Genomic DNA, 26275 nt, shown 5'->3' with positions numbered 1-26275 from the left:
TTGCAGTCCTGAGTAATGGTATTTTAAAAGTGTGTGTATATCCTCCTGATTCCCAATCAATCACAAAAAGCCGAATTAGGCCAGGGGTATTATTGACCTTTTAAGGGGAAAAACATGACATGTCGTCAATCTGATTGCATAACTTTGTCCATTGTTGCAATTCTTTTTTGGCTGTTTTCACATCGTAGACGAAAATTAAATTAACGACTGCCACACAAAGAAACCCTTCGACCGAGATATTTTTAATCTATCCAACGCAATGGTAATTGATGTCTTATGTGTGGGCGAAGGGTAAAAGGTTGTTTGCTTCCGGCAAATGTTTCAAATGGAAAAATGCTACTGTTTATTGTAGCTGGCACAAGCTTTAAGGTTAGGGCTTAGAATTCTAGGGAAAACCTAATTTAAATTCTGTATTGACTTAAGTCAGAATAACGATAATGATTACAATAAACGGCTGTCACAAAAGTCATAAGTTATTGAAAAGATGAAAAATATTTAGTATTGTAGCTTAGTTTTCAAAAAGATGAGGATAAATGGAAATCTGATACTAATTAAATGATTCAAGTTTAACATTTCAAAATTGTTTGAAGCGTTTTTAAGAAGCAGCTTATATTGTCTTTAATTTATCTTTAACTTGTTGAATATTATCCCAGACAAAATGTATTAAAATAAAGCTTTAATTTTAAACTGGATGAATTCAAATGAAAAAAAATGTGTAACATTCCAATTTGCATTCCAAATTATTGAAGAAACCATATCTCTTACTCACTTTCTGCTTCTATCTCTCTTTCCTGCTCGGTTGCATTTGCATGCCACTTTTACTGCCCTATTTTATGCTGCCATGCTCAGCATTTTGCTGCCACTTCTCACTGTCTGCATATAGTTTTCCAATTAAGCGAAATAATACAAAAAATGGCAACAGAAGGAGGCTAAATCGCCATTTTTTCCCAGCTTGTCATCTTTTCGGGCAAAAACAAAACAGAACAATAATTGAGATGACAGTGGAGAGGAATTGAGGGAAAGGGAACTTGGAGTATCCGTGGCCTGCTTAACATATTCAAGGCGCACTCATTTGCACATTTCCGTTCCGCTTTTTTCGCTTAGCGGAAGTGCCGCATACGCCATGTTGCCAAACACAGACTGAGATGGCAATAGGTACACGGAAAAAAATTAGATCAGCTTGCAAGCTCGACATAGTTTAAAATTATTACGAAAAACCTAAGTTCATGAGCGGCTTTTCATATAATATCAATTGTTACTTATTCGTACTCACTTTAAATTAAGTTTTTCCTGAAACTACTTTAGATCTAATATCTTAAAACCTTTTTTCTTTTCGTGTAGTCGCTCTATCTCTGTCTGACAAAGTGCAACGTTGACAATTTCTACGCTTTAAGTGGACGAGGTATTGCAGCCCAAAACTCATTGCACATTGCGCCATCTTGTCGCCGGATGCGAATTTATGCGTATTCAGCTGAGGGAAGGCACCAAAAAAATACTGAAGAAAATAGCGAAGAGATTGTCTTGCAATTGCTTTTTGTTCGCTTTACTTTTTGCATGCTTTCAGCTGATTTCTGTCCGCCTTTTTGCAGCAAATTAATTGCGTAGACAGCAGACAGGAAACTGAGAAACTACAGGGAGAAATCTTCGCGACACTTTTTCATTTGCCATCTAAATTATTGTTTGCGTTGCTTAATTGAAAATTAAGAAAACTTTGCCAAAGGTGTGCAGCATCTGTTTGTTTTCCCTGCGAAAATGAAGTTTTTACCCCATATATTGTTTGCCATGCTAACTATTAAGCAGCTTTAAAAGTATTGCAAGTCCCCGAAGAGAACGTCTCACGCTCGACTTCTTTCCGCCAAAAGCAATTTATCCTGTTTGAAAAGGAATGTCATAATATTTCCACATACTCAAATGCCCTGTGGAAATGCCTGACAGCTGCCCAGACAGCAAATAAAACGGCACAAGAAAACCCTTGATTTATTGTCAAAGGAAAGAGTTCAACAATAAGTTATTCAATGGGATCTTACCCCCACAATAAACATAAATCAAACAATTTCATAATGCGCATAACAATAAAACGCATAAAATGTATAAAATGTAATTAATAACTGGCCATTTCCGCTTCTTCAAGTCGCACCCCCTCGAATTATAAATAGGGGTAAAAGTACCCCCTCGAGGATTTCAATTCAGATTGGCAGCCGCATGATTGAACTAAACACAGGAATTGCATTATGCATAGTTTGGGAATGATGTTAAATTATAATTTAATATTTAATAACAACATTTTATAGCAAATGATGCTAAATTGTACACGTCCATGGTTTGCATTTGATTGCGGCTTCGATTGAATTCTAAATGATTGGAGCTGATTAAAATATTAGCCAAATATGCGCAAAATGTAGTCCAAATAACGAACAATATTTTACAAAACACCTGGCTGTGCACATGGATTTTTAAAATTCGATTTGCAAGCTAATAAATCGTCGGCAGTCGCCGTGTGCAATGCTGATCCATTTTCGCTGAAATGAAAACTCAATTGACTGCATTATCGAAGGGGCTTTTTCCAGCACACCTGTGAAAATCCAGCGATTTCTCATTGTGCAGGTGCATATGTTTTTTTCCTTTAGCTCGTACACAATGATTCGATTGTTATTTCGTATTCAGATTTAAGTTCGAGTATTGATTCCCATTCTGATTGCCCAGCAAAGGCAAATAAATTTACGTGCCGGCTCAAAGGCTCCGATGCCAATTGAAAATTGACTGACAAATGTGTGTTTGTGTATTTGTTGTTTGGCTGCCATCAGGGTCTTAAGCGATTTGTTTGGCAAATAGTTAAGGGAGAAGCACTCCAGTTGGCAGCCACCCAACATTACCGATTCCTTTGGAACTTGACCTTGCCCCTTCCTTATTAAAAGGAAACTTTAATGGTGTTTCTAAGTTAATTTACTCAGCTCTGGAAACAGGAAAGAAAAATTGGATTGGCAGCTCTTATAATTGTTTAAGCTGTTCATAATTCTCTCTAATGAGTCCCCAGCCGCCACATTAAAGGTGCGAAAAACCCAGCTTTAGTTGTTCAAGTTTAAGTCAATTCAGTCAAAAGTCAAGAGTCGAGAAAGGTGGGTTGATAAGTATCCCGCGAATGCTCAAGTTTTAATTATGTGTCAGCAAATTAAAAGAACAAGGTGGTGAAGTAATTAAAAATGGCTTGACTAACAAAAGCAGACTGAACAAGAAACAAATAGAAAATTGATTTACTCTTTTTACGGATTTTCTCTTTGCAACAAATGAAGCACAAGGGGCAAACTGTTATACAGTTGATATAAAACAACCAAAAACCATAAAAATAATTTTAAATAATAATATTAGGTTATTCTTCAAAGGAAATTCTGTGGCTTCTCGAGCTTTTTTAACAAATTTTAAAAAAATCGAAACCGAAATGGAAATTTTAAAAGGATTTTTAAGATTATAAGAGTAAGAGTCGAAAGTCATTTTACCTTTCAAAGTATACGTATACGTATAAGTATATTTCGAGAAAGTCTTATATTTGTACATAAATGTTTATGGTTTTGCAGTGCACAATTTATAAGATCCCGCTTACTACAAAATATAAGATAGCTTTCACTCTAATTTATAACAAGAATTTATAAGCCATTTGAAAAGTATACGAACACAAAGCTTTTATATTCTTTGATATACATTTTATAGCTTAACTTCAACTAATCGTATAAGATCCCAAGAGTTATTCCTTTAAACTACCAGTGGAAAATTGGTTGCTATAAAATGTAGAAAAATAAAAGCTGTGTAAAATAATCAAAAGGAATATAAAGTCCTGAAAGCTTTTTAGAAAGCTTAAACTAATACGTATAAGATGGAATAAGTTCAACTGCACGATGCAATTGGGTTTTATAGAAACAGAGAACAGATTAAGCTTAACGAATGTAGAGATATTTTGTTTGGGAATGCAATAAAACTTCAGAGATTCCAGATTCCCAAAATGTGACAAAAACATTTTTTTTAAAATTGAATTTGCTTGTTTCAAAATATTTAATTGATAAAGTAAGTTATTTACAATATAAACCCAGCTCTATTACTAAATTACTTAAAGTAATTTGCAATTCCCTTACTATCGTTTACTTAACTAATCCCTCTGTATTAAATTAAACTTCGTTGACCAGCTGCTAATTTTAATTGCCCCCATAAAATCTCTAGTCCATGCTAATTTCAGGCCATACTTTAGACACTAAAATCCACGTGGAAACTTTGTCTCCCTTTTTGGACAAAACTTTATCGGTACCAACTAAGTAGAAAATATTCGAGTTGGCTTTGGCTCATTACGCTGGCCAGAAAATTTCGGAAATTGAGCTTCAGCTGTTGCCAAAAACGCGCATTTCCGTACATTGTTAGATGCAAAGAATCTGCTTTGCTTTTTATACGCACATATTTTAAAGTTTTATAACCAAAGGCGGGCACTTAAATGCAGCCATCAAAGGCACAGGACCCTGTGGCTGCCTCCCATCCTGATTCAGCTGCTTTTGCTGCTGCTACTGTTGCTGATGATGATATTGATGATGAAATTGGCAAGTTTAGATGAGCACGAGAAGTTTGCCATAAACACTCGAGCTGTGAAATGTTTATATGCATGATAAAATCATAAAAAGAAGTGACTCTGCTTATTAAATGCACACCGCAAAAATTGGTGATCAACTGCCAAGTAAAGCGGGATTTTTGATGACACAAGTTTTGGGTTTTGGGAAAACTCCTAATGAAACTGAGCGTGAAACTATTTGGATGAGCAAAGTTCATCTGCAGGATGAATGTTTCCCTTCTTTATGCTGAAATCTTGTTAAAATAAAGGAAGGGAGGCGTCAGCTTAGCTTTTTAAATGGACTTTTAAGAAGCTGAACAGTCCTTGAGATTTCGAGCAAATAAAGCATTTTTAATATTACCCTATTTAACAACCATAACTACTAGAAGAATTTATAATATATTTTATTTTAATTAAATGGAATTATTAAAAGAAGGCATTTATTTGTTGGCTTTAACCCCTTTAATTGATCTAAGTCCTTTTAATGATGTCCGATTCATGTCACATTTTCCCCCCGAAATAAGCCCAATTTCGTGTACCCGATTTAATTCCATTTGTTTTTGGACTCTTTCATTTCGTGGGCGGGGTCAGTTGGGGGCGTGTTTGAATCGCCAAAAACTTTTTGACACTCGCATAATTTATGTAGCGCAATTTGTTCAGAAGCTGGTCCGCTACATGCGATCGCATTGTTTGCCAGGGCAACATATTGCAGCAAAAAGTGCGCGGGCCATAAACAATGGACAACACACATAACCCACCCACACACACACGCATGGCCATAAGTTGACCCCTAAATGCAGACAACGGAAAACACTCGAAATCATAAATTACGGTGCCCGTTGTGATGTTGTAACGGTCGCCTGCATAAGTTAAAACCACTCATACGCCCCCTTGGCCCCGGACACCTGCCAAAAACAAAATTTAAATAAATTCACTTGTCAAATATATCGTACATAATTTCAAGAGCATTTTAAATCAATCGCATGTGCTGCCCGGCGCCACGCCCATCGAACGCCCACTTCGCCTTATGCCAGACACTGTGTGTTTGAGTGTGTGTGTTTGGTCGTATAAAAATAAAGTCGTCGGGGGAAAAAAAAAGAGAAAGTGCAACCACTTGCTTGTTCGATATTTATGACAAATGTGACCATGAGTGCAGTGAGCAAAAATATGGTATAATTCCGGTATACATTTTATCAAAAAGCGATGTAATTTAGTGTTAAGTTCAAAGTCAAAACCATGTTCTATTCTATTTTAACGTCAAATAAAGTTAATATTAGATTTTTATCCCAGAAATAGCACTGTAGTAATGTAACATTTTAACAATTTCTGAAATGCAAAATTAAAGAAATATTTTTTTCTGTGTAAAGGGCTTGGGTGCTTTGGTTAGGGGGCGTGGCTCTGCGCGAGGGTCGCCACGACTGTTTGAGATTAATGGCGCGTCTAAAATGCTTCACGTGCGAAAAAATCTATAAAAGCAGCCCACACGCATACCACACACATACCAGGGGACAAGCTCAGGTGGTTTCTGCCTGGCGGCAGGTGGTGCCTACCCCCAACCCCCTCATTTTCCACCCAACACCACCCATTGCCACCCCCTCCTTTTCTCAGTGTTCGTGTGCGCGTGTTTTTGACACTTTAACTGCGCTTCCACTTTGAGGATAACTTGCGTCACGCTTGTTATTGCTGTTGGTTTTGTTGTTGTCGCGACTGCTGGCGCAGGACGATTGTTGTTGTTGTTGTTGTTGTTGCTGCTGTTACTGCAGCTTGTTGGCTGTCATTTTGCGTTTATTTCAGCCAGGTTGTAAATGGCAGGACTGTCATTGTTCAGGTAACTGCCACCAACCCCCCCTGCTGCCCTGTCATCGGCTGATTGTATGCATTTAATTTTAGAAAAGGCGTTAAGTGAGAAAGGATCTCAAGTTGACTCGCATTTAATAAATAAATAAAGGTTATTGTAGCAGGATTTTTTCGAGATTTTGCTTGCATTTTTATGCCTTTGGCAATCAATCATTTGATGGCCCTTTAACATGGCAATTTAAGTGGCCAGAAAATAAAAATATCTGCCTTTACACTTTTTTGTTATTAAACTTTACGCATATTCCAATAACGAAACCATTACCGACGTTCAAATTTTCCACAGCATTGAAGTGTAAAAATAAAAACCTTTTCCTTTGAAGAACGAAAAAATGTTGGCTTTAAATTTATTTTAAATTTAAACACTTAAAAAATTTTTTTTCCAAAGTGAATTGTCATATAGAATATGATTTGAAAAATTTCAATAATATTCAATAAAATAAAAAGTAATATTAATAATGAAATGATGGTACCCTGAATTAAAGAATAGATTAATTCTACCAACTTTTGCATTTACAACAAAAAGTAATCCATCATGGAAAAAAAATTATCACATACCTTCAAGAAAAGATAGAAAAGGCTCTTAGTCAAATTTGCAGCCAACCTAATTTGTGTTCTTCGAAAAGTATTTTTCAGTTAACGAACTTAGCATAAAAGGCTCATCGCTCTGTCATCCTTTGCAATCAGCCAATCGGATTGGATATTGTGAGAGCCTCGAGGGAAAAGTTGTAGAAAATCGGCTTACAGGGAAGTATGGATGCATGGCTATGGCATTTATTCAGTCTGCTGTTGCAACTGCATTTCGGACTAAGCCAATAAGCGTTTGAGCAAAGTGAAATAAAAGTAGAGGAAGGCTAATGCCATGTCTTAGCCTGCGACCCCGCCCCCTTGTTGCACTCGAATTTATTTGCCTTGGGCCCACACTTTCCCGGCTTTCCCAGCTTTCCCGGCATCTGTCGTCACGTTTTAGCGCTTTAGTAGCTGCAATTTGTTGGAGCGTGCGGCCGGGCCAAGTGCACACATGCATGTGCAAATAACTTTTTACGGTAATGCAAATGAATGCCAATTTACGAGCCGAGACATTCCCCACATTCAGCCAACTTCACTGCCAATCGCATTCGCCAGGCCAATTTGCAACTGCTGAGGTGACAACTCAATGAATCTTCTGCGATCCAAATAAAATGCTGCAGCTCTTAGCTTGAACACTTTAAAGGAGAAGAAGTTGTTGAGTTTATATAGAAACACAAGAGTTTAAAGTTAAAGAGTTTTTTTGAAATTACTTTATAAATATTTGCTTTAAATTTTTCTTTTCTATAGAGTATTATATTGAGTTTTGGTTATTTTACAACATGAGCAAAAAACTAAGCTCAAGCTTGCAAAATAGAATTTTGTATATATGCAACAGCTTTCACATGCTGAGCAAAACAAAGGCCAAAAGTGCTTCCGCATCCATAGAAAAAGTAAAGCCAATAACAAATTCCTTTTTCGGCACAAAAATTTTTCGACAGGTGCTGAAAAACTTTTCAACAAAAAGGAAAAACAATAAAAAGAAAAGACGTTCACGTATAGAGCAATAATTTATGCTGCGCTTTGTGGAAGGCATTTCCACGGCATTTTCACAGCTTCAATACAAAAGAGGCGTGAATTTTCAATCCCTTTGTCGTGACATTTGACTGGCAAATTATTTAAGCTTAGACAATGCGAACAATAAGCCCCAGCACTTTCCGTTTTGGCCCCAAAATTCCATCTCCTATATGCTGACCACGCCCAAATTGCATCTGTGTGTGTCCATTTCCATTTTGGATTTGTCTTTGAGTGTGTGTGTGTGGCAGTGTGTGTCCTTTTGTCTGTCCCAAGCATTATAAAACAATTTGTTGTTTTGACACCAACATGCCGGGATAGCCCTTTACCCTCTGCCCCCTTTCCCACGACCATCCCATTTATTTAACCGCAGCTGACCCCACCTGAACCCTTTTGGCCCCACACTCGTCTATTGTTTGCTCATTGCGAGACAGGATTTCGCTTTGCTTCCGTTTTGTTTGCGGCTGGCATTGGTATTTGTTTATTTGTGCCCCAGTGTGTGTGTGTGTGTGTGCTGTGTTTGCCTTCGGTTTACTTTTTATATGGAGTGGAGTGGAGTGGAGTGGAGCACTCCATGGCAGCACTTAAGTCCTGTTTGTTTATTGTGCCGGCGGGCTTTAAAACGGCTTGAAATAGGCTCTAACAAAAGCACTAATTGATAGATTGTACGTCCAAATCAATAACAGTTCTTATAAGATCATGTAAAAATGTTTATTTACTTTTTTTTGCAATATATTTATGATTATAACCACAACACTTCACTCACTAAAATGTTTTGATGAAATATATTTCTCTTTAAAAAAATGTTATATGTTAATACCTTAAAAGATACATTCATAAATTTAAAAAATGAGGAATTTTGGTGGCTGAGTTTGGAAATTGAAATTAACAAATTCCTTTCTGCATAAAGTTTCAGCTGAATTTTCAGCTGTATTAAAATTTCATGTTAAGTCTGCCACAACGCCCCCTCAAATTTTATGTGGCATACTTGCAGGCATTGTTCCACACCCACACAAGCTCACGTGGAAAACCCACGGCGACTAAGCGCATTGGATTAAACGCAAATACGATCAACAATTGAAGTAAACCTTTAAGCCCACCCATACCTAAGCTTACAACACGCGGAAACAGGGAAAAAACAAATTTTGTTGATGAACTCAATTAGAGCCGGCGACAACCAACGCCCTCCTTATTAGCCCTTTTTTAATTAATTTTGAACTTTTCTTTTTTTTTCCCCCTTTTTTGTTTTATTTATTTATTTGAAATTTACTCGGGCGCCAAACTGTTGTGAGCGCAACTCGAGCGAAATCAAATTATGAAAATTATTCTCCTTTCTTTGCAAACACATTTTCAATTAGTCAAATTGAAAGTTTTTGCCGAAGACAAAAGTTGGGCGAAAAGTTGAACGAAATAAAGGGAAAATACTGCCAGGACACATTGGACGTGAGGGTAGACCATTTTATTGCCTTTTCAACTCGCAGGAAAAAGCGTCCAAGAAATTGCAACTAAAACGCAGTCATGCTGCACAGGATAATCCAAGGGATAATCCATGCGGCGCAGTAAAGGGAGCACTGAAAAAATCATACAAAAGGGGTCCTACAACGCACGAAACGGGGCTACTACCCTTTTTCCCTATCCTATTTTTTTTAGCAGTCCACACATGTTCAATTTTATGCTAACAAAGCTTTTTTTTATTGGGACCTGCTGCAGAAGGGGGCTGGACGGCTGGTTCGACTGCAATTTCGCGGCCTTTGTGGAGCCTGTGTGTATTTTTTTTCAGAAGCTTTACAGCCGAAAAATTGAAATGAATTTGCAGCTTGCAGCACGAGTGAATGCATTTTTTAAACCAGGCAGTTTTATTAAGTTTTTGCTGGCCCTTAAATGTAAACATATTGATGATGATGCCGCAAAAGCCGAAGCTTATGTTTGCTTTCATCAGTTGAATCAGTATTGAAAGGCTTAGGGGGAAAAAACTTTTTAAATTAATACCCAGACAAGCTATATTTTTTAGGCCAGCTCAGCTTCATTTCCAGCACCAATTGTGGCCTATTCTAGCAGTTAATAAATAAAGTTTGAATGAGCTTTTATTTCACATTTAAAAAAAATAAATAAATAAATAAAAAATATATAAATGTAAAATATGAATGGGAGTGTTATAAAAGTGTTTTAAACACATTAGCCCAATACAAGAAAAAATACATATAATCCACCGACCAATTATATATAAAAGTTGTGTTAAAATTGACTATAGTAAATAACTGTTTTCTGCTGAAAACTAATACAGTTTAAAAGGGCTCGGTTTCCTGGTTATAAAGTATATTTTTTGGGAAAAAACAATATGTGAAAACAAATAATTACCGTTTAAAACTTACCGGCGAGGGTAAAACTTCCGCCCTCAGCTCAAACCCTGTTTACCTATTTGCCAGGATAATCTGACCTGTCACCCTCCCCACTTTCCCGACTTGACTGAGTGGCACATGATTAGGGCAACTCATATGCGCATAGAAGGCCGCGAGCCAAGTGGAACACAATTTGCATATATATCTTTATGAGCGGGGGTCCAAAAGAGTAACCAAACTGGAAAAATAACAACACGACCTGACCCTCCCAAAACAGAAAAAAAAATTGGAGAATGAAAAAATATATATATGTATGTATACTAACGCAACAATTTTTCGGCGTGGCTGCTGATGTTTTATTTTTTATGCAAATTTGGTTGCATATGAGAAATTGCCAGCAAATGGGAAAGGGGAACAAAATCATCGTATAGTATGTGAAGAACGAAATGTGCAAAAACTTTAATAAAAGACTGTGTCGGTTAGGGGTCTGTTGAGGGCTCCGACCATAAATTTGTAGAGCAGGGTGCGACGTGCCTCTTCAAACAAAGCAACACTCAACGACGCTGCTGCTCCAACGAAATAATTTCAGGAGCAGCAACCAAAAAAAAAATGAAGGAAGGATAAGGGGGTGCGGGTTTTCGGCTTGCTTGCATATTAAAAGTCAAAAGCGTTGAGCTGTTGAAAGGGTTATAAAGGAGGGGAGTGGAATTCCCTTCTGCCTTGTTGCATGCGACACGAAAAATTTGCGTTGACAACAGTGCGACAACATGTTGTGGGAGGACTCCAATCCAGAGGTAGCTGCTGCCTTTCAGACCTGGTTAAAGAAGTTAATATTAATAATTTTGCAAGTTTGTGGCCGACAGCTTCTTGCATGTGAAATGTTTATTAGTCCTTAGAAAATGGAAAGATAACATAGATGAGTTTTTAGACTCATTCCATCAGCATTCCATTTTATTGCTTTAGACTTATAAACTTTCCTATTTGCATATTTTGCCCGTTTAAAAAACTAAATTGTTTTTTAAGCAGCTTTTGTGCAATACAAATTTAATTTGATTTATTAAACCTGTTTCTTTCGACTACTTATTTTTCCTTGTTCTTTGCCTGCAACTTCTTGGCGAATAAATCAAAAATTGCAATGAAATTGTTTCCGCTGCAGATGCAAAAAAAGAAAAAGAAAACCATGAAAACTTCTAATTGGTAATTGCAATTGTGCAACGATGCTTTCTGCGAGTTTCGCTGTATCTATTTTCTGTCAAGTTTAACTTGTAAGTTATTTCTTCAGTATTTTCACCTGAATGGTATTATTATCGTTTAAAGATAAATACATTTTTATATGTGCCTCCTTCAATTTAATAATTTTGGGAAGCTGCTGTACAATAAAGACCAAATTGTTTTAATTAAATTGCTTTACCAATAAACTGATTGCCACTTTTTGCGAGCCCTCAGGAACAACTGGATCACTGTTTTGCAATTAGACACCTGTATGTAATGTTTTGACAAAAACCACATGCAATGACAGCTGCCGACAAATAAACAGACGGCCAGACAGCAATCAACCAAAATGTGCGACATATTTTGCAGTTGCCTTTGATTAAATTATACTTGCATTATGGGGAGCGGTGGAACAATTAAAATTCATTAGAGTTAATTACAGCCGCAATTAAGAGGAAATTTTCATAACTAATTGGGGGTAATTAAAAAAAACAAACAACAGCGCGACATAAAGTGAAGTATTCTCATATTGTACTCTCTCCGGCTTTCCTTATTTGTTTTCCTTTTTTAAATGAACAGAACAAATTTGCATAAAAGTCGTATAAAAATGAACATTTTTAATGAAGCGGGAAGAATATTCCTAGCTTGTCGGTGAAATCATTATGAAATCATTAATTTGAACTGTTTGCGGGACTTGTTAAGCAAACAAATTATATTAACTCCAAAGTATGAGTTTACAGAACTTTAGAAAAATGGGAGAGTGGGGAGAAATACAATTTTTTGTACATTAATAAAAGCTAAATTGATAAACTCAATTTCTAATCTATATTTATGCGAAAATATTTGCATTTCGATCTCATTATTAAATGTCAGACCAAATATTAAACCATTTTGAATGCTAAGCTGCTTACTTTGCACAAGTTGTGAGGGCGAAGAAAAAATGCCAACACAGCCAGAAAAAAATGGAGCAATTATAAAAGTGGCAAACAACAGGAACAACTATGTACAAGGAAAAAGAAAAAGCGTCTAGCCTTGTTGCGACTTTTGTTTTGCTTCGTTAGCCGGTTTTCCTTAGCGGTTTTCCGCGGCGCAAGTTTAAGTGGATTTTCATAATTTACGCGCTCTGTGCTCGGTGAAGAATCATAAATTATTACCCACGGTCGGGAAATGGCAGCCACGCCCCTTTTCCTTCGCCGTAACAATTGGATTTAATTGTAAGTAAAATATGTGAAAACTTTGTGTTGTCTTTTTTTGCCCAGCATTATGAAGCCGTATCGAGTGTTTCGAAACTTTTTCAAGTATCCAAAGTGGGCAAAATTTATCCATTCAAAAACCAACCCACTTTTCTACCCCCTCTCAAAGTCAGCGACATGTTGTTTTCATGTGATCCCCCACTGTCAAATGCAGCTGCTACTGTATGTGTGTGTATGGCTTTTTGTTTTGCTTTCATGAGGATGATTTTCCAGCTTGTGATTCCTATGTTTGCCTTTCGTCAACGTTTATGACAATATATCAAGGGACGCTCCATCTTCAGCTCCATTTCCATTTCCATTGCTGCAGAACTTGGTCTACTTTATGCTTTTATTGGTTACATGAAAATATTTTCCACTCTTCCCTATTTTCTTTTCGCTTTGCCTTCCCAGCCACAATTGTCAGCCACAGAAGTTATGAAGTATTTTTTCTTGTTTTTTTTTTAGTGGCAGCAGGAGGAGAAGCAGGAAATCGAGCGACATGTTGCCATAAAGTTTTTAATTAAATTGTTAGATTTTACATTGACACTTTTTTCAGTTGTTGCTGGTGAATGACAAGCAAATTGAGTTTCTTGTGCCTAGAAACATAGACTAGCCAGGAGTACAAATTAAGCTCAATATTTTCCGGAATTTGTTTTATTCTTTTTCAGAAACCAATAGCATTTGCCAAAAGCATTTTCCAAAATGGAACATAAATTGGCTTAATAATCCTGCTTATTGACTGACATATTTTGTAGAATTTTATAAACCTATCTAGCTCTCTTATTTTATACTTTTCTAATATTCCTTTTCGTTTTTCTTAATTTCATGGCACGCACATTGGCAGCTTGGTTTGAAAAGACTTTGCCAGCAAAAGGGCAGACAACCTCTGGTCAGACCTGACCTCTGCGATAAATGTGCGAAATGTGCACGCTCCGGTAATATTTTCTCCACTCCACAAAAGGTGACCAAAGTGGGTGGGAACACAGGACGAAAAGGGAGAGCAACTTGGCTGCGGTCTCATGATAAAGTTGACACTTTATGCGTTTTGGCTCAGTGACGACAGCCTCAGGTGAGAAAATGCAAAAGCCATGCAGAAAAACTGCTCACATGTGAGTTTCGGAAGTTTTTGATTTTATTTAAAAAGTTCAAGTTAAATTCTTAAAAAGTATGACAAACTTTAACGACAAGCTGACAAAATCTCTTTATAAAATCTGACCGCATGTTGTTAGCATTGAATGTTTTTTCTCAACGTTCATCAAATAAATCCGAATAGAATACATTGTACTATATATTTTAAACCATTCAAAACAAGTCCCAGTTTGGCTATCACATTTGTTTTTGTGCCTTTACCTGCAGTTTTTATGTGCTCTTTTCGACAAAAAATCAATTAAACGCTTTTTGGGTACAGACGGCGTATACGCAATATTTGTTGCTGACCTCGTTCTGTTTTTTTTTTTTTGGCTGCATATATGTAGGGTAATGCAATTTGTGTGGCCCAAAACCAAACTAAGCAACTTAGCTGGGTTATTTAAATTACTAACATAGGTAGAGTTAACCGCTCGCCAATTTCCACATTGGTATTTTATTTTTCTATGAGATTTTCGCATTTTTGTTGCGGTGCTTGCAGTTTTAATTACCCCTATGTATGTGGCCAACAAAAAATTCGTGTTTATGTTATAATTTGGTTTCTAGCACTTTGCTGGATTAATGAATATTTAAACGATGGTTTTATTGACGTTTAGTGTTTCACTTTGAAAGCAGCTAAGCAGAAAATTGGTGGCAATTTGTTTTCAAATTGTTAATATAAATTGATTTAATTGGTGGCAATTTGTTTGCAAATTGTTAAAATAAATTGAACTGATTGATATTGCATATTGAAAAGATACCAATTATTTTCCTGCATTGACTTTGTAATTCTTAAATAAATTTCCTATTTATATTTTTCATTGCAAATTCACCTCAGGGCAGGAAACTACCCATAAAAAGCATTTTCACTGCATTTTTCGGGCTTTGTGTGCTCTTCAATTGTGCTTTCTCATCAGGCTGTTTCAACAAAACCCGTTTGCGCAATAATTTCGAGTGCACGCTTGTTCAAATGAATTGAATTGGATAATTGAATGCATGAGTGACTGACTGGTTGATTGACTGGCTGAGTTGATTGAGACCCGCTATGTGCAGAATGCCACGAATTTTTCCCCACCAATATATATAGGTTTTCCATGTCGTTTGGGGTTAGGCATTGCAACGTGGCGGAGCGACAATCGCAACGCCTTTCAATCAAACGCTGCACACAAGTTCCCAAACAAACCGACAGCCGGCCACGCCCACATCCGCCGCCCCCACGAACTGTCACTGCACGTGACAAATGCCGACAAACGACATTCGTTTTCCTTCTCCGCCATTCTGTGTATCTCTTTCGGGCTTTCAATATTGCAGCCGGAAGGGTTAAAAGCCAGCTACCTGGAGTTGTTTGGGCCCGGCTTTGTGCTCCACTAATTTGCCAGATATTTCCTTTCATGCACTTGCATTTGACATTTTCGAAAATCACCAAATTTTTTTTTTTTTTGCCGACTATCATATCGTTATAAAGATGTTAATATATGGCACACTGCATAGAATACGATGTCCTTAGCAAAAATTCCTTAAATAGCAAAACACATAAACGTTTAATAATTTTAATCACTAATCAAAGCTTTAAATTGTTTTGTGACAAGTTTCAAGAGTTCAAAAATATTTATTTGTTTAGCATTTTAATCATTAAACTTAACCTTTTCAAGCTTTCTTTTTGATATGATACGTTCATGCAAATTTTCTGTAATCACCATAAGCTAGGTAATCATTAATGCTCTGAAAAAAGGAAATAAATCAGTAGGCAAAGCTTTTCCTCTCGACAAATTTGATTGGCTAAAAACTGGCGCCAACAAGTAGATTTTCATCAAAGGAAAAGCTGCCCACGACTGGACTGGAAGAGGAAAAATTCTTCCCCCAACCGAATTTCACCCCAAAATTGCTGTCATTAATCATTTGGCTTGAAAAAGGTGCCAAGCTGTTTGGGTGACGTTAATCTTCAGAGGAAATATTGGACGAAACGAGACCGAAACACTCTTCTGAACACTCTACCAGTATTAACCTCATTTTCTACTACCAACTTGAAGCCGGAATGTCCTGGACTTTTCGTAAACAATTAAAGTAATCTGCGTGGGCGAGGCAGTTTTTGTGGCATGGTTGCTGCTACTGACTCTTGACTCGTGTCATTTTCGATTGAAAGCGTCGACACAACGACAAGAACGATGTCAAAGTGAACGAAAAAGTGAGTGACAAGGCCAGTTAATGGCCATTTGGCCGCAAGCCAATACCGAGAATAGTTTCTGGACAAGATGCCATCCTTAAAATACCTGAATCTTGTGGCAATTAAAATAATTCGTCAACAGGAGAATGTTAATTAAATGTTTATCCCATGTAATATCAAGTTGATTGAAGTTAAAGTGTTTTATTTGCAGAAATTGCAATGTTGTACAGAAGGAAATTTAATTGAAATACTAACAAAGGAGAGAACAATTTGTAATTGATAGTGATACCTTTAATAATAAAGCACTAAAAACTTGAAGTATTCTTTGATTTAACAAACATTTTTAACACAGTTCATGTTTTTTACATTTTAAAATTGGATTCAATAGATATAGGCACTCTATTGACCTTCTATTTGGACATATTTTTTTCCTTAGTGCACAGGTGAGCTGTCTCATCAGAAAACGCTTAGACGGCCGACTGAATCCCTTTATCCTTTGCTCCTGACTAGCATTTATGCCAAATGGGCAGTTCTTCCTCCACTGGAGGTAATTTATTTGCACTTTGATAGCAACAAGATGCATGCAGAGGCGGTGGCACCAGGAAGCTGCGAAGTGCATAGGGTTGAGGGTGTGAAATCCTGCACTTATAAATCACTGAATGGAGGAGCAGATTCTGCATTGCTTTCGCTGCTGTTGTGGCCTGCGACTGCGATTTAGCAGTTTATTGAAAAGTGGACCCAAAGGGCGACGCCATAAATATCAACTCAAGTGGGCTCTATTGCAGCAAGTTGGTTGTGTTCTTAAAGCTGTCTTGCACATATACTTGAGGGTTCTTTTTTCGGAAAAAGCTTAGTTTTTAAATTACATTTAGTAAGTCAGTAAAAAATTAGAAAAACACGCAAACTTTATGTTTAAAAAATAAATCTATCGACTTCCAAATATTTTCTTTTGTGGGAAAACTGTAATTACCAAAAAGTAACCCAACCATTTGGCTTATGGGTGTCAAGGTCACGGGCGAATTGCATTAAAATTGCTCATCAAATAGCACTTCCATTCAACAGATTCGTATTTTTGATGGCGGCATCCTTACTCAATGTATGAGAAGCATTTCATTGCATTCGCTTCGATGACTGCTCAACATGTTCAAAAGCGCCCTCGAAAAACGCCATGAACAGCAGTGTGGCAGGATGTTAAGAGTGCTTCCCCATTCACACAGATACGCCCACGCACACAGATGCACACAGATGGTTCAAAGACCTGCCAAAAAGCCGGCAATGTTAAAAAAAATGGCGACTGCAGCTCACGAAGCGGTTAACATGGGATCCACATACAGAGAGAGAAAGTCGTTAACATGAGAGAGTCAAATCCGAAAAACAATTTCTTCTAAGCGTTAACAGCTTTTAGAACACCAACTTTAAAATTGTTATTTTTGATAATGCTTTTTACAAGTTTTAATATGATTTGATTATGATTGAATAAAACCTATAAATTATTTATTCAAAACCAAAATTAATAATGGACTTTGAAAATTAATAAATAATAATTCCTAGATACAAATAATTCTTGAATAAATAATCAAACTATTTCTATCTGTCCCATTCAAAATGTTGCTATTTAACATTTTATCTTTCGAATTTCCCCAGCCCGATTTTAATTTAGGTTAACAGAACTAGAATATGGATCAAAAAGTGACTTCAGGGGAATGTGGAGCTTGTACTTTATCCGAAAATGTTAATACATGTTATGTTCGCTAACATATCTTCCACCTCGGACCTTACGAGTTTTCTTTTTTCTAGTATTCCCCTCAATTTTCGAGTTTCGGTTGATTGTATATACATTTTCGCGAACTCTTTTAAGTTCTTCCGCAACATTTTTGGATCCCAACGAACTTTCTTTGCCCCAGAAACACGACAAATGTTAATTTTCCCTCATTGGCATGTTATTTTCACATCTCTTCGTGTGGATTTTAACCTCGTTTTTGCACCAGGGAGAATTCTCAGCTTGCTACTCGTATCCTTTTTCATTTTTTTTGCGTGAGTTCGGCAACTTTTTGTTATCTTTTGTTGCTGCTGTTGCTCTCGAGTCGCAAAAGTTGTTGACAGGCATCTCGACGCAGCTCAGCTTGAAATAGTTCGCATGAAATTAAAATAATCTCTAAGATTTATTGCTCTAGAAAGCGCAATTGACTCGAGTAGACGCGAATTTCCAGCTCACAGTCTATTTTTGGCCCATTGTGGGCAATCCTTTAAATATGCCAGGGCGAATTTAAGGCGAATTTATGTAAATTAAAGATGTCGAGAATAAACGTTCAAGCATTCTCCCTTGCTTTTCGGCGGCTAACCAGAAAACGTAGCAAATTGGCCCAAGTGCCGGCAGCTTTGTTTAATGGTCGAAAAGTACATATTTGCGTTTACTTTGGAACTCTCTCCCTTTCCATTTTCTCCCTTATTTTAGCGTTTCGCTTGGAGCATTTCTCAAGACGTTGTCAGCTCTTCAATGGTAAATGCAGCTGCCACTTTGGCCAACTTGTTGTTGACTTGTTGCCACTCTGACCGTTCGGAAGGAAAAGCGGAAATGAAGTTGGCAATGCGGAAATGCAATTTTTCATGATTTCTACAGACACACACACTCCCTCTCAAAGAGATAAATATGGGTGCTTTCCCCTTTTGTTTTCTTTGCCCCACTTTATCGCTGGTCTCTTTTGGTTTGCTTTTGACAAATTGTTTGGCTTTGCCGGTCTAATATTAGCAGTGCATATCTTTCTACGAAGACCGACTGCATCTGGTGATAAATAAAGTACCGTCTGGTTATTGTCTTGGCCTTTTATCTAATTGGAATGAGTCGGTATTTATGGGTTTCATATGACCCAAAATGGATTGTAGACCATTTAATAAAAGTAAAGTATTCAGTCATTTAACTTAAATAGAATTGTGCCATTATTTGGCACAACAGTATTAAACACATAACATACCCCAACTTCCAACATATCTGTCATGTTCGTTACGACTTAACAAAGTTCCCTTTACGTACCTGCAAAGAGAAAAAGAATGAAAGGCCATTATTAACAAACAGATTCAATTTACAGCAAATATTGATGGTCATCGCCGACTATTTTTAATGGCTTTAACCGAGAATTCAATGTCTGGCGGAGGGGACGCAGCTCAAGCATCGATCATAAATGATGGAGTGCGGCAATCAAGATAAATGGTTCCGTCGAGTGCCGGAGGAGCCATGGGCAAAAGAAATTCACGACTCGGCGGCTATTTATTGTTGAACTCTCGATGACATCACTGCGTATGCGCAATGTGCGACGAGAACGGTTTAAAGTGGCAAACAAAAAAAAAAGACACAAAAATCAACCAAACTATTTACAAATTGTTGGACCCTTCATAGAAAGTCATAAATTGAATGCGTTCCATAAAAGCATTATCGAATATTTAGAGCAAAGTTCTGGCTTGCTTCTTTGGTAAAATGGCAGTGCCGGAAGAGGGCGGTAATATTCGGTGGGTGTGGCCCAATTTTATGGGCTCGAACATTTTTTACGAGCACTTATTTCCGCCCCAGAAATTAGACAACTGCTTGGGAATCGTTTATGCCCGAAAGGGTGTTGTGCCCCAATAGGTTGAGACCTTTCTTCTCTCTTGCCTTGGCTCTATCTCTGTGAATTTATGATGTGTGTAACAATTGGGCCATTGTTAAGGTTGCTCTCGGCTATTCTCTCGAGTATGTCATGCAAATTCTGCTTATTTTATTTAATGCGATTTTTACGAGTGCCAAAAGGAAGGGATTAATTCGCTCCCGTCAGTGGCTCAATTTTCGGCCCTTGGATAAATAATAATTTCCATTGGGGTTTATTTTCCCCGAATAACTCTTTTATACTGCCCAGTGATGCTTAAAATTTAACTTTCCGACATTTGTCATGTTTTGTTTGTCTGGTGTTTTGGTTTCCCCTTTGGCGCAATTGGTGCCCCAACAAGCCAAAAGGCTGTGGTACGTGCAGAGGGGCTGCTGCTAAGCCTAAAAGTATGCATAACTAAAAAGAGCACGTTCCACAGATAACCGAACAACAAACGGAAAGGAAAGCAAGAAAGGCAGACAGAAAAACAAGACATCAATAACAGTGAACCGAAAGAAAAACCTTAAAAAAACTTAAAGTACTGGACATATCTTTGAAATGTATAAACTAAACTGACATTTCAAAAATTAGAACTCTAAAATTTGGCTTATATTGATTTTAAATCTCATGAAAAGAGAATGCTTTTATAACTTATGTTAACTTAACTTACTTCTTCCTAAAAAAATATTAAAAAAAAGTCTTGTAAAGTCAAACTTAGTTTTTAATCTCAGTTTCTCCCAGTGCATATGAATCTGTGTGATTTTTGGGTTCTCCCCAATGTGTGCGTGTGGGATAACAGATATGTTTGTTATTTAGGCAAATGATTTTTCGCTTCGGGTCTGTTTGCCAATGGACCGGAAAATGCAAGCCGAAACGCAGCTGTGGCAAAACTGTTCGCATTTAAATGGGTCACAAGGTCGCAGCATAAAAGGAGAAATGCTCAAAGCCAAACAATAACAAAGGCCAAATAAAATGAGTTGTCCGGGACTAATGCAAAACGGAATCCAGGGAAACCACACAATGGGCTGGTGGAAAAACTCCGCCATCGAGAAAAGCGAAATTGAACACAAATGCAGTCAAAGCAGTGCAGAAACATCAAGGCACTACAATGGCAAAAAAACCGAATGCAAATATCAACAAACAATGATACAAAAATAAAAAAAAAGCAAAGCGAAACCATGCGAAGCGCTAAAAGTGACAGATAAATATTGACGCAAAATTGAACAAAAGCCAGAACTAAAAAAAAATTTAATCAAATTTCACAAGCTTAGCGCAAGGATACCTGTAGTCTAGATAAATACATTTTCTTAAAGACATATATTTAAATTTGTGTTTTTACAGAAGGTGTCGTAGATATTAAATTTAATCTCGAGTAAACGTAAATGTGTTTAGAATTTCGCTTTGGAACCAAAAAGCAATACATTCATTTGAGATTTTGTTGAGTAACCTATAACTTTAGCTTATAAATGTTTGTGGTATCCAAAAATTTATAAATATCTCTGGTGATAAGCAAAAGGAAATAAAATTTCCCTTCAACTTAATACTTTTGCCTTTAATGAAGCACAACTATTCAAGCCTGAAAAACACTCAATTTAATATGTAAATACTTACAAAAACCTCTGTAAAGAGAATGCCAGAGATTTACAATTTTAACTTTTCCAGCTAACCAAAACAATTTTTCATACCGTCCACAAAATAGAATGCATATATTTGTTGGTATTGGCGTGTAAAAACAAATAAGGCAACATCAATTAAAAACAATAAATAAAAGCCGGAAAACTTTTGCATTGCATCAGCAGAAAATGAAAACGAAACCGGAGCCGAAACAAAATAGAAACGGAAAACAAATCATCGCAGGGTACAGGCTTTTAACAATAGTTTATTGCCTTTCTCTAAACAATATCGCAAGCAGCGAGGCCTGTTTGTTTTGGCTGGGGAAATTGCGAAACCGCAAGCTGTTGCCAGAACCTGGCCCAAAAATGAGCCACCGGAAAAGCGCCCAGTCCCCCGTGAAACCCCGAAAACCTTGCCACAACTTTTTCGCTCAACATGAATATCAATATTTGTAAGCAACTGTTGTAATTTACATATATCTCTGGCTCTTTCCCTTTGCCAACCAAACATGGAAACTTTTTAATTTTCGTTTTCATGGCCAAAAGCACCCTTGTCTTCGCTCCCGCTCATGTTGATTGCACATCATTTTCAATGTGGCCCGCTACCGAGTCTATTTTTTCGCCGTTTCCATTTACCACGAGCTTATGTACGGCTTAGTGACGTATTAAACAATTGAAAAGCATTTTCACAGACTGCCGCAGTACAACAAAAAATATAAAAATCTACGAAGCGAAAGTAGAGGAGCAGAGAAAATTGATTGCCATTTCAGGGGCAATTTTTAATGAACAGCAAATAACAATGACGCCAAGGCTTACCCATAGAAATGTGTTACAAATGAAAAAAGAGAAGCAACATGGTACATGCCACAAGTTACAAGTCAAATTTGGAAAATGACATTTCTGATATGCGCTTCATGGCTTGTTTTGATTTAGCATCAAACTGTATTTTTTATGGGACTTGGAATATTGTGAGTGACAAAAAACAATTTAATATAAGAGTAAAAACTAACTAGCTATAAATTTAGTTTTTGTAAATAATTAATTATTAATTAATTGTAGTGATTTATTTAAATTGTAGTAAAGTACGGTTTAATAATAACAAACATCTGTATTAGATTCTTCAAACATTTTTCAAAATATTAAAAAAAGTACATCAATAAATTCCAATCGCTATGTTTTTTAGTAGACCTAATAAAATACGCAATTTAACCCTTTGCCGTGGACTTGTTTTCTTTCGCTAGGTAATTCTTTTAAATCACATCAGATTAAATGCTTTTAGTTTCGGCATTCCCTGACATCCTGGCAATCAGTTTTAGCCCCGTCAACAATCCGGACCTATGTCAAATATTTTTCCAACCAGCTTAACCATTCAAACTCAGGAGGCCCGGCTGGCGTAAAATGTTTTTGATGTCTACCACGCCAAATGTGGCAAATTCCTGGGCAACATGCCGCATAAATAAAATGCCCCAAATGCACTCGACTAAACACACTCGCCCACACTCGCATATACACCCACCCACTCAGCCACACACACAGATGAGGTAGTCAATATTTGGAGAGCGAATTCGTTTCTGGTTTTCGGGGAATTTAGTCAAATTTATTTGTTGCCATTTGTAGCGAATTTCGGTGGCACTCAAGAACTCAGCAATTTGTTTATAAACTATTTTATGCATTTTGCAATCTTGGCGCGATAAAAGTTAGCCCCTTTGCATAACATAAAACTCGAAGTTTAAGAGAGACACAAAATTCGACTTGGCTTCGGGTGTTGGTATATAAACAACTTTAAAAGATTTAAACACTTTAGCCAATTTTTTATTGAAATGGACAGTAATTCAAATGTTTTATTTTATTGCTTTTATATATATATTATAACGTTAATCGGCTTTAATAAATGTATTTGCATAAAATACGATTAAGCAAAAAAGTTAATCGAAAGCGATTTAAAATCATTTCATGAAGATAGAATATTTTATAGAAATGGGAAATTGAATATCAAATTGCAATAGTTGTTATTTTTATTATAATAAAAAAATATATACTGGGAAAGACTTAAATCCATTTGAAAATATATTTATATTTGCGTTACAAAAACCACTGAACTCTGAGCTCTCACTTCCAACCACTGTATTTTTCTAGAGTGTTTTCGGTTTTGCCTAATAAAAACAGCTGAAGTAAAGTTCAATATTTATCACTCACCTGAATTGGGTCCATTGCTATTGGGTCGCGCCGAAGGAGCTCCATCCCGAGCCTCCACTTCGAGGGCATAGGCGCCCTTCTTCTCCCTGTCGAACACGGTTTTCGTGAATATCTCTCCACTCTGCAGGTTGATTTCAAAGAATTCTTTGCCCTCGTTTCGTGGCGAATCGACAATGTAGTAGTAGACCTGCAAGACAAGATATTCTGGTTTATTTCTGCTCGATTTTCTGGTTAATTAAAACATGGCGCTGATACACACACACACACACACACACGCCACATATAACTTCAAAAGAAGGCAAATGAGAAATTTAACTCGAAACTCGAAAGTAAGGAAATGAGAGAAATTTAATTACTGCTTCGGACATTAAAGAGGAACGATAATGATAATCAAATCCCGTGACCGTTTGAGGGGTGCAGCGGGACTATAAATGAAAACGCTAATTAGTGCGGACATTTCGCGCGTACATGCAAATTACTTGGCTTTAGGACACAAATTGTGGCTGGCTGAAGACTAAAAAAAATAACCCCAAAGTGCCATATTATTATAATCGCGAATGCGGCTTGAGGGGTCTGTCTGAAAGACCGGACCCATCTCCGCCCTTTCATCACAAAAGCCATAGCCTGCGGTTGTCCGCGTTCTGCATTTTGCATTAGTTTTTTCCCCTCTATCGCCCTGGACTTTCACCAGGGGCTTAGCACACACTTGGAAGGCGTGCAAAAATGTTAACTCTTTGACATTTATTAGCCAGCTGCCAGCTGATGGCCAAATGGACGAAGGACGTGGTCAGCGAAGGAGCAAAAACAATTACAAAGGCGTGAAAGGGTCGGTGAAAGCAGGGTGAGATAAATTTAGGTGGGGCAGAAACGGAGTGAAACATGAAGATGGCGATGATAATGTTAATTTAAAGGGATTTAAGCAGGCTTCTTTGAGGGAATTGCAAGATGAAGGGTTTTAAGAGATTGCTAATGCTATGGGAAAAAAAGGAAGGTGGCGTTGCCTTAGAAATTAAATTTTAATATGCTTTGGATGAATTTCTACAGAGATATTTAAAATAATTAGATTTTAAATAGCTTTTTGTCTTTTAAACTTATGGTGGTTCAATGTGAACAGTTTTCTTATATTTAAATTAGCATAATTATTTTATTGCTAGAGCTCTGTGTATATGGCAAATTTAAAAATCGGTTTCATTTGATTGCTTATTGACATTTTGTAAACAAATGCAAGTATATTTTTTGTTTGTTCTTAAATTCTGCTTAACTGTTTTTATTATAGTTTCTTTGACAGTAATTTTATTTTATTTCTTTAATATGAATACCGATTTACCAATCGCCGGTTTAAAGCAAATAGCTGACTTTAAGTAGTCTTGTTAATAGTCTTATTCCTTCTACCTTTCACCTGTATCTTCACCCAGTCACTTTTTTCGATTTTCCCATTTTCATTTCGGTGCCATTAATTTGCTAGCAATCGTCTGGCATTTCCGCCGAGTTCCCCCGATTTCACCCCATTTCGGGGGATGGGGAGAGGGGCTCTGGAGGGTACTGGAACTCACCTGATTATTTGGGAATGTGCCATCCTTGTCGATGGCGTTCACTTGTGTCACTTTGGTGCCAATCGGTTCGCCCTCGAGCACCGTTTCCTGTTCGCGTTCGGTGAATAAAGGTATTTCATCATTAACATCCTCGAGCATTATGTAAACGGTCGCTTCCGATGCCAATTGTTGGGCCCCGTTGTTCTGGAAAGAGTGGCGCAAAAAAATGGATGAAAGGCAATTTAAAAAAGGGTATACATTTGATTTTTTTTATAACTTTCTTTTTCGTTCTGCTGGCTGTTTGTTTTTTAATTAAGCAATAAAGTGTTTTTAATGAGTTCCGTTGCCCGCTTTTTGCCTCTGATAAAATATTTGTATATTAATTTGTGTTAAAAGTTGGTTGATTAAAAAATGTTTGACGTACTTTAGGTTCTGCGAAAAATTCTCATGAATTTTGTATACAAAAAAAAAATGGTTTTCTTTTATTTGTATCGATGGTTATTTGAGCTGAATTTCGGTTTTACACTTTGCCAGATGATTGATTAAATGAATCGCATCAATCAACATAACAAATTTCACTGGCGACTTGTCGTTTATTAGTTGTTTTATAGCCAGATTGTTAATATTCCGGACAAACGGTTTATTTGCACAATATTTGGCATTCACGGCATTACGTTATTAATCAATGCATATGAAATCGATATACACATAAACACATGTTTACACCAATGTGGACAGCAGCAAGGACTCTGATGGAGAGCAGTGCCAAAATGAATTATTTATTTTGTGCTCGTTCCATTTTCCTTGGCAAACACATGCGTATTGCCAAGGCCCTAATTAGACTTGTTATTAACGGGGTTTGAGCACATAACTTTGATTGGTTGTCCGCAAAAGCTTAAATCGAGCTCAAACCCTTTTTTAAATTATTGATTTAATTTGTTTGGAAAATTTAAAATTAACTATGGTATAACAAATTACAATTATTAACAATGAATGTAAAGAAATCGCCTCTAATATCTTCCGCCAAATTAATTACGTTTCTAAATTGCTTAAAAAAGTTTGCACCAACCGCAGGCTGAACAAATGACATATTTCCCAACCGCAATATCAAAAAAAAAGTGAATTAAAAATTAATACGAATATATTGTCAAACAAATATGCGGAAATATATCCATTCATGGCTTCCCTAAAACCGCAAAAAATATTTTCAAAATTCATTTGGCAA

General features: G+C 36.9%; 1 protein-coding gene across 14 annotated transcripts in view; it reads right to left on the bottom strand.

The window, feature by feature from the left end:
- The window catches only part of LOC108052732 (neural-cadherin), a 135762-nt gene that overhangs the window by 36413 nt on the left and 73074 nt on the right, over positions 1-26275 (bottom strand). For all 14 annotated transcript variants that reach the window (XM_044459582.1, XM_044459581.1, XM_044459584.1 and 11 more), the window contains 2 exons: positions 25072-25254; positions 23519-23705 (listed from right to left, as the gene is read on the bottom strand). In XM_044459582.1, coding sequence (XP_044315517.1) covers positions 23519-23705; positions 25072-25254 — 370 coding nt within the window. The remainder of the gene's footprint in view (positions 1-23518; positions 23706-25071; positions 25255-26275) is intronic.

The sequence above is a fragment of the Drosophila rhopaloa genome, unplaced genomic scaffold (assembly GCF_018152115.1).
Source record: "Drosophila rhopaloa isolate 14029-0021.01 unplaced genomic scaffold, ASM1815211v1 contig_2, whole genome shotgun sequence".
NCBI classification, from domain to species: domain Eukaryota; kingdom Metazoa; phylum Arthropoda; class Insecta; order Diptera; family Drosophilidae; genus Drosophila; species Drosophila rhopaloa.
Note: the sequence above shows the minus strand (reverse complement) of the source record. Positions and strands in the feature narration are given on the sequence as shown.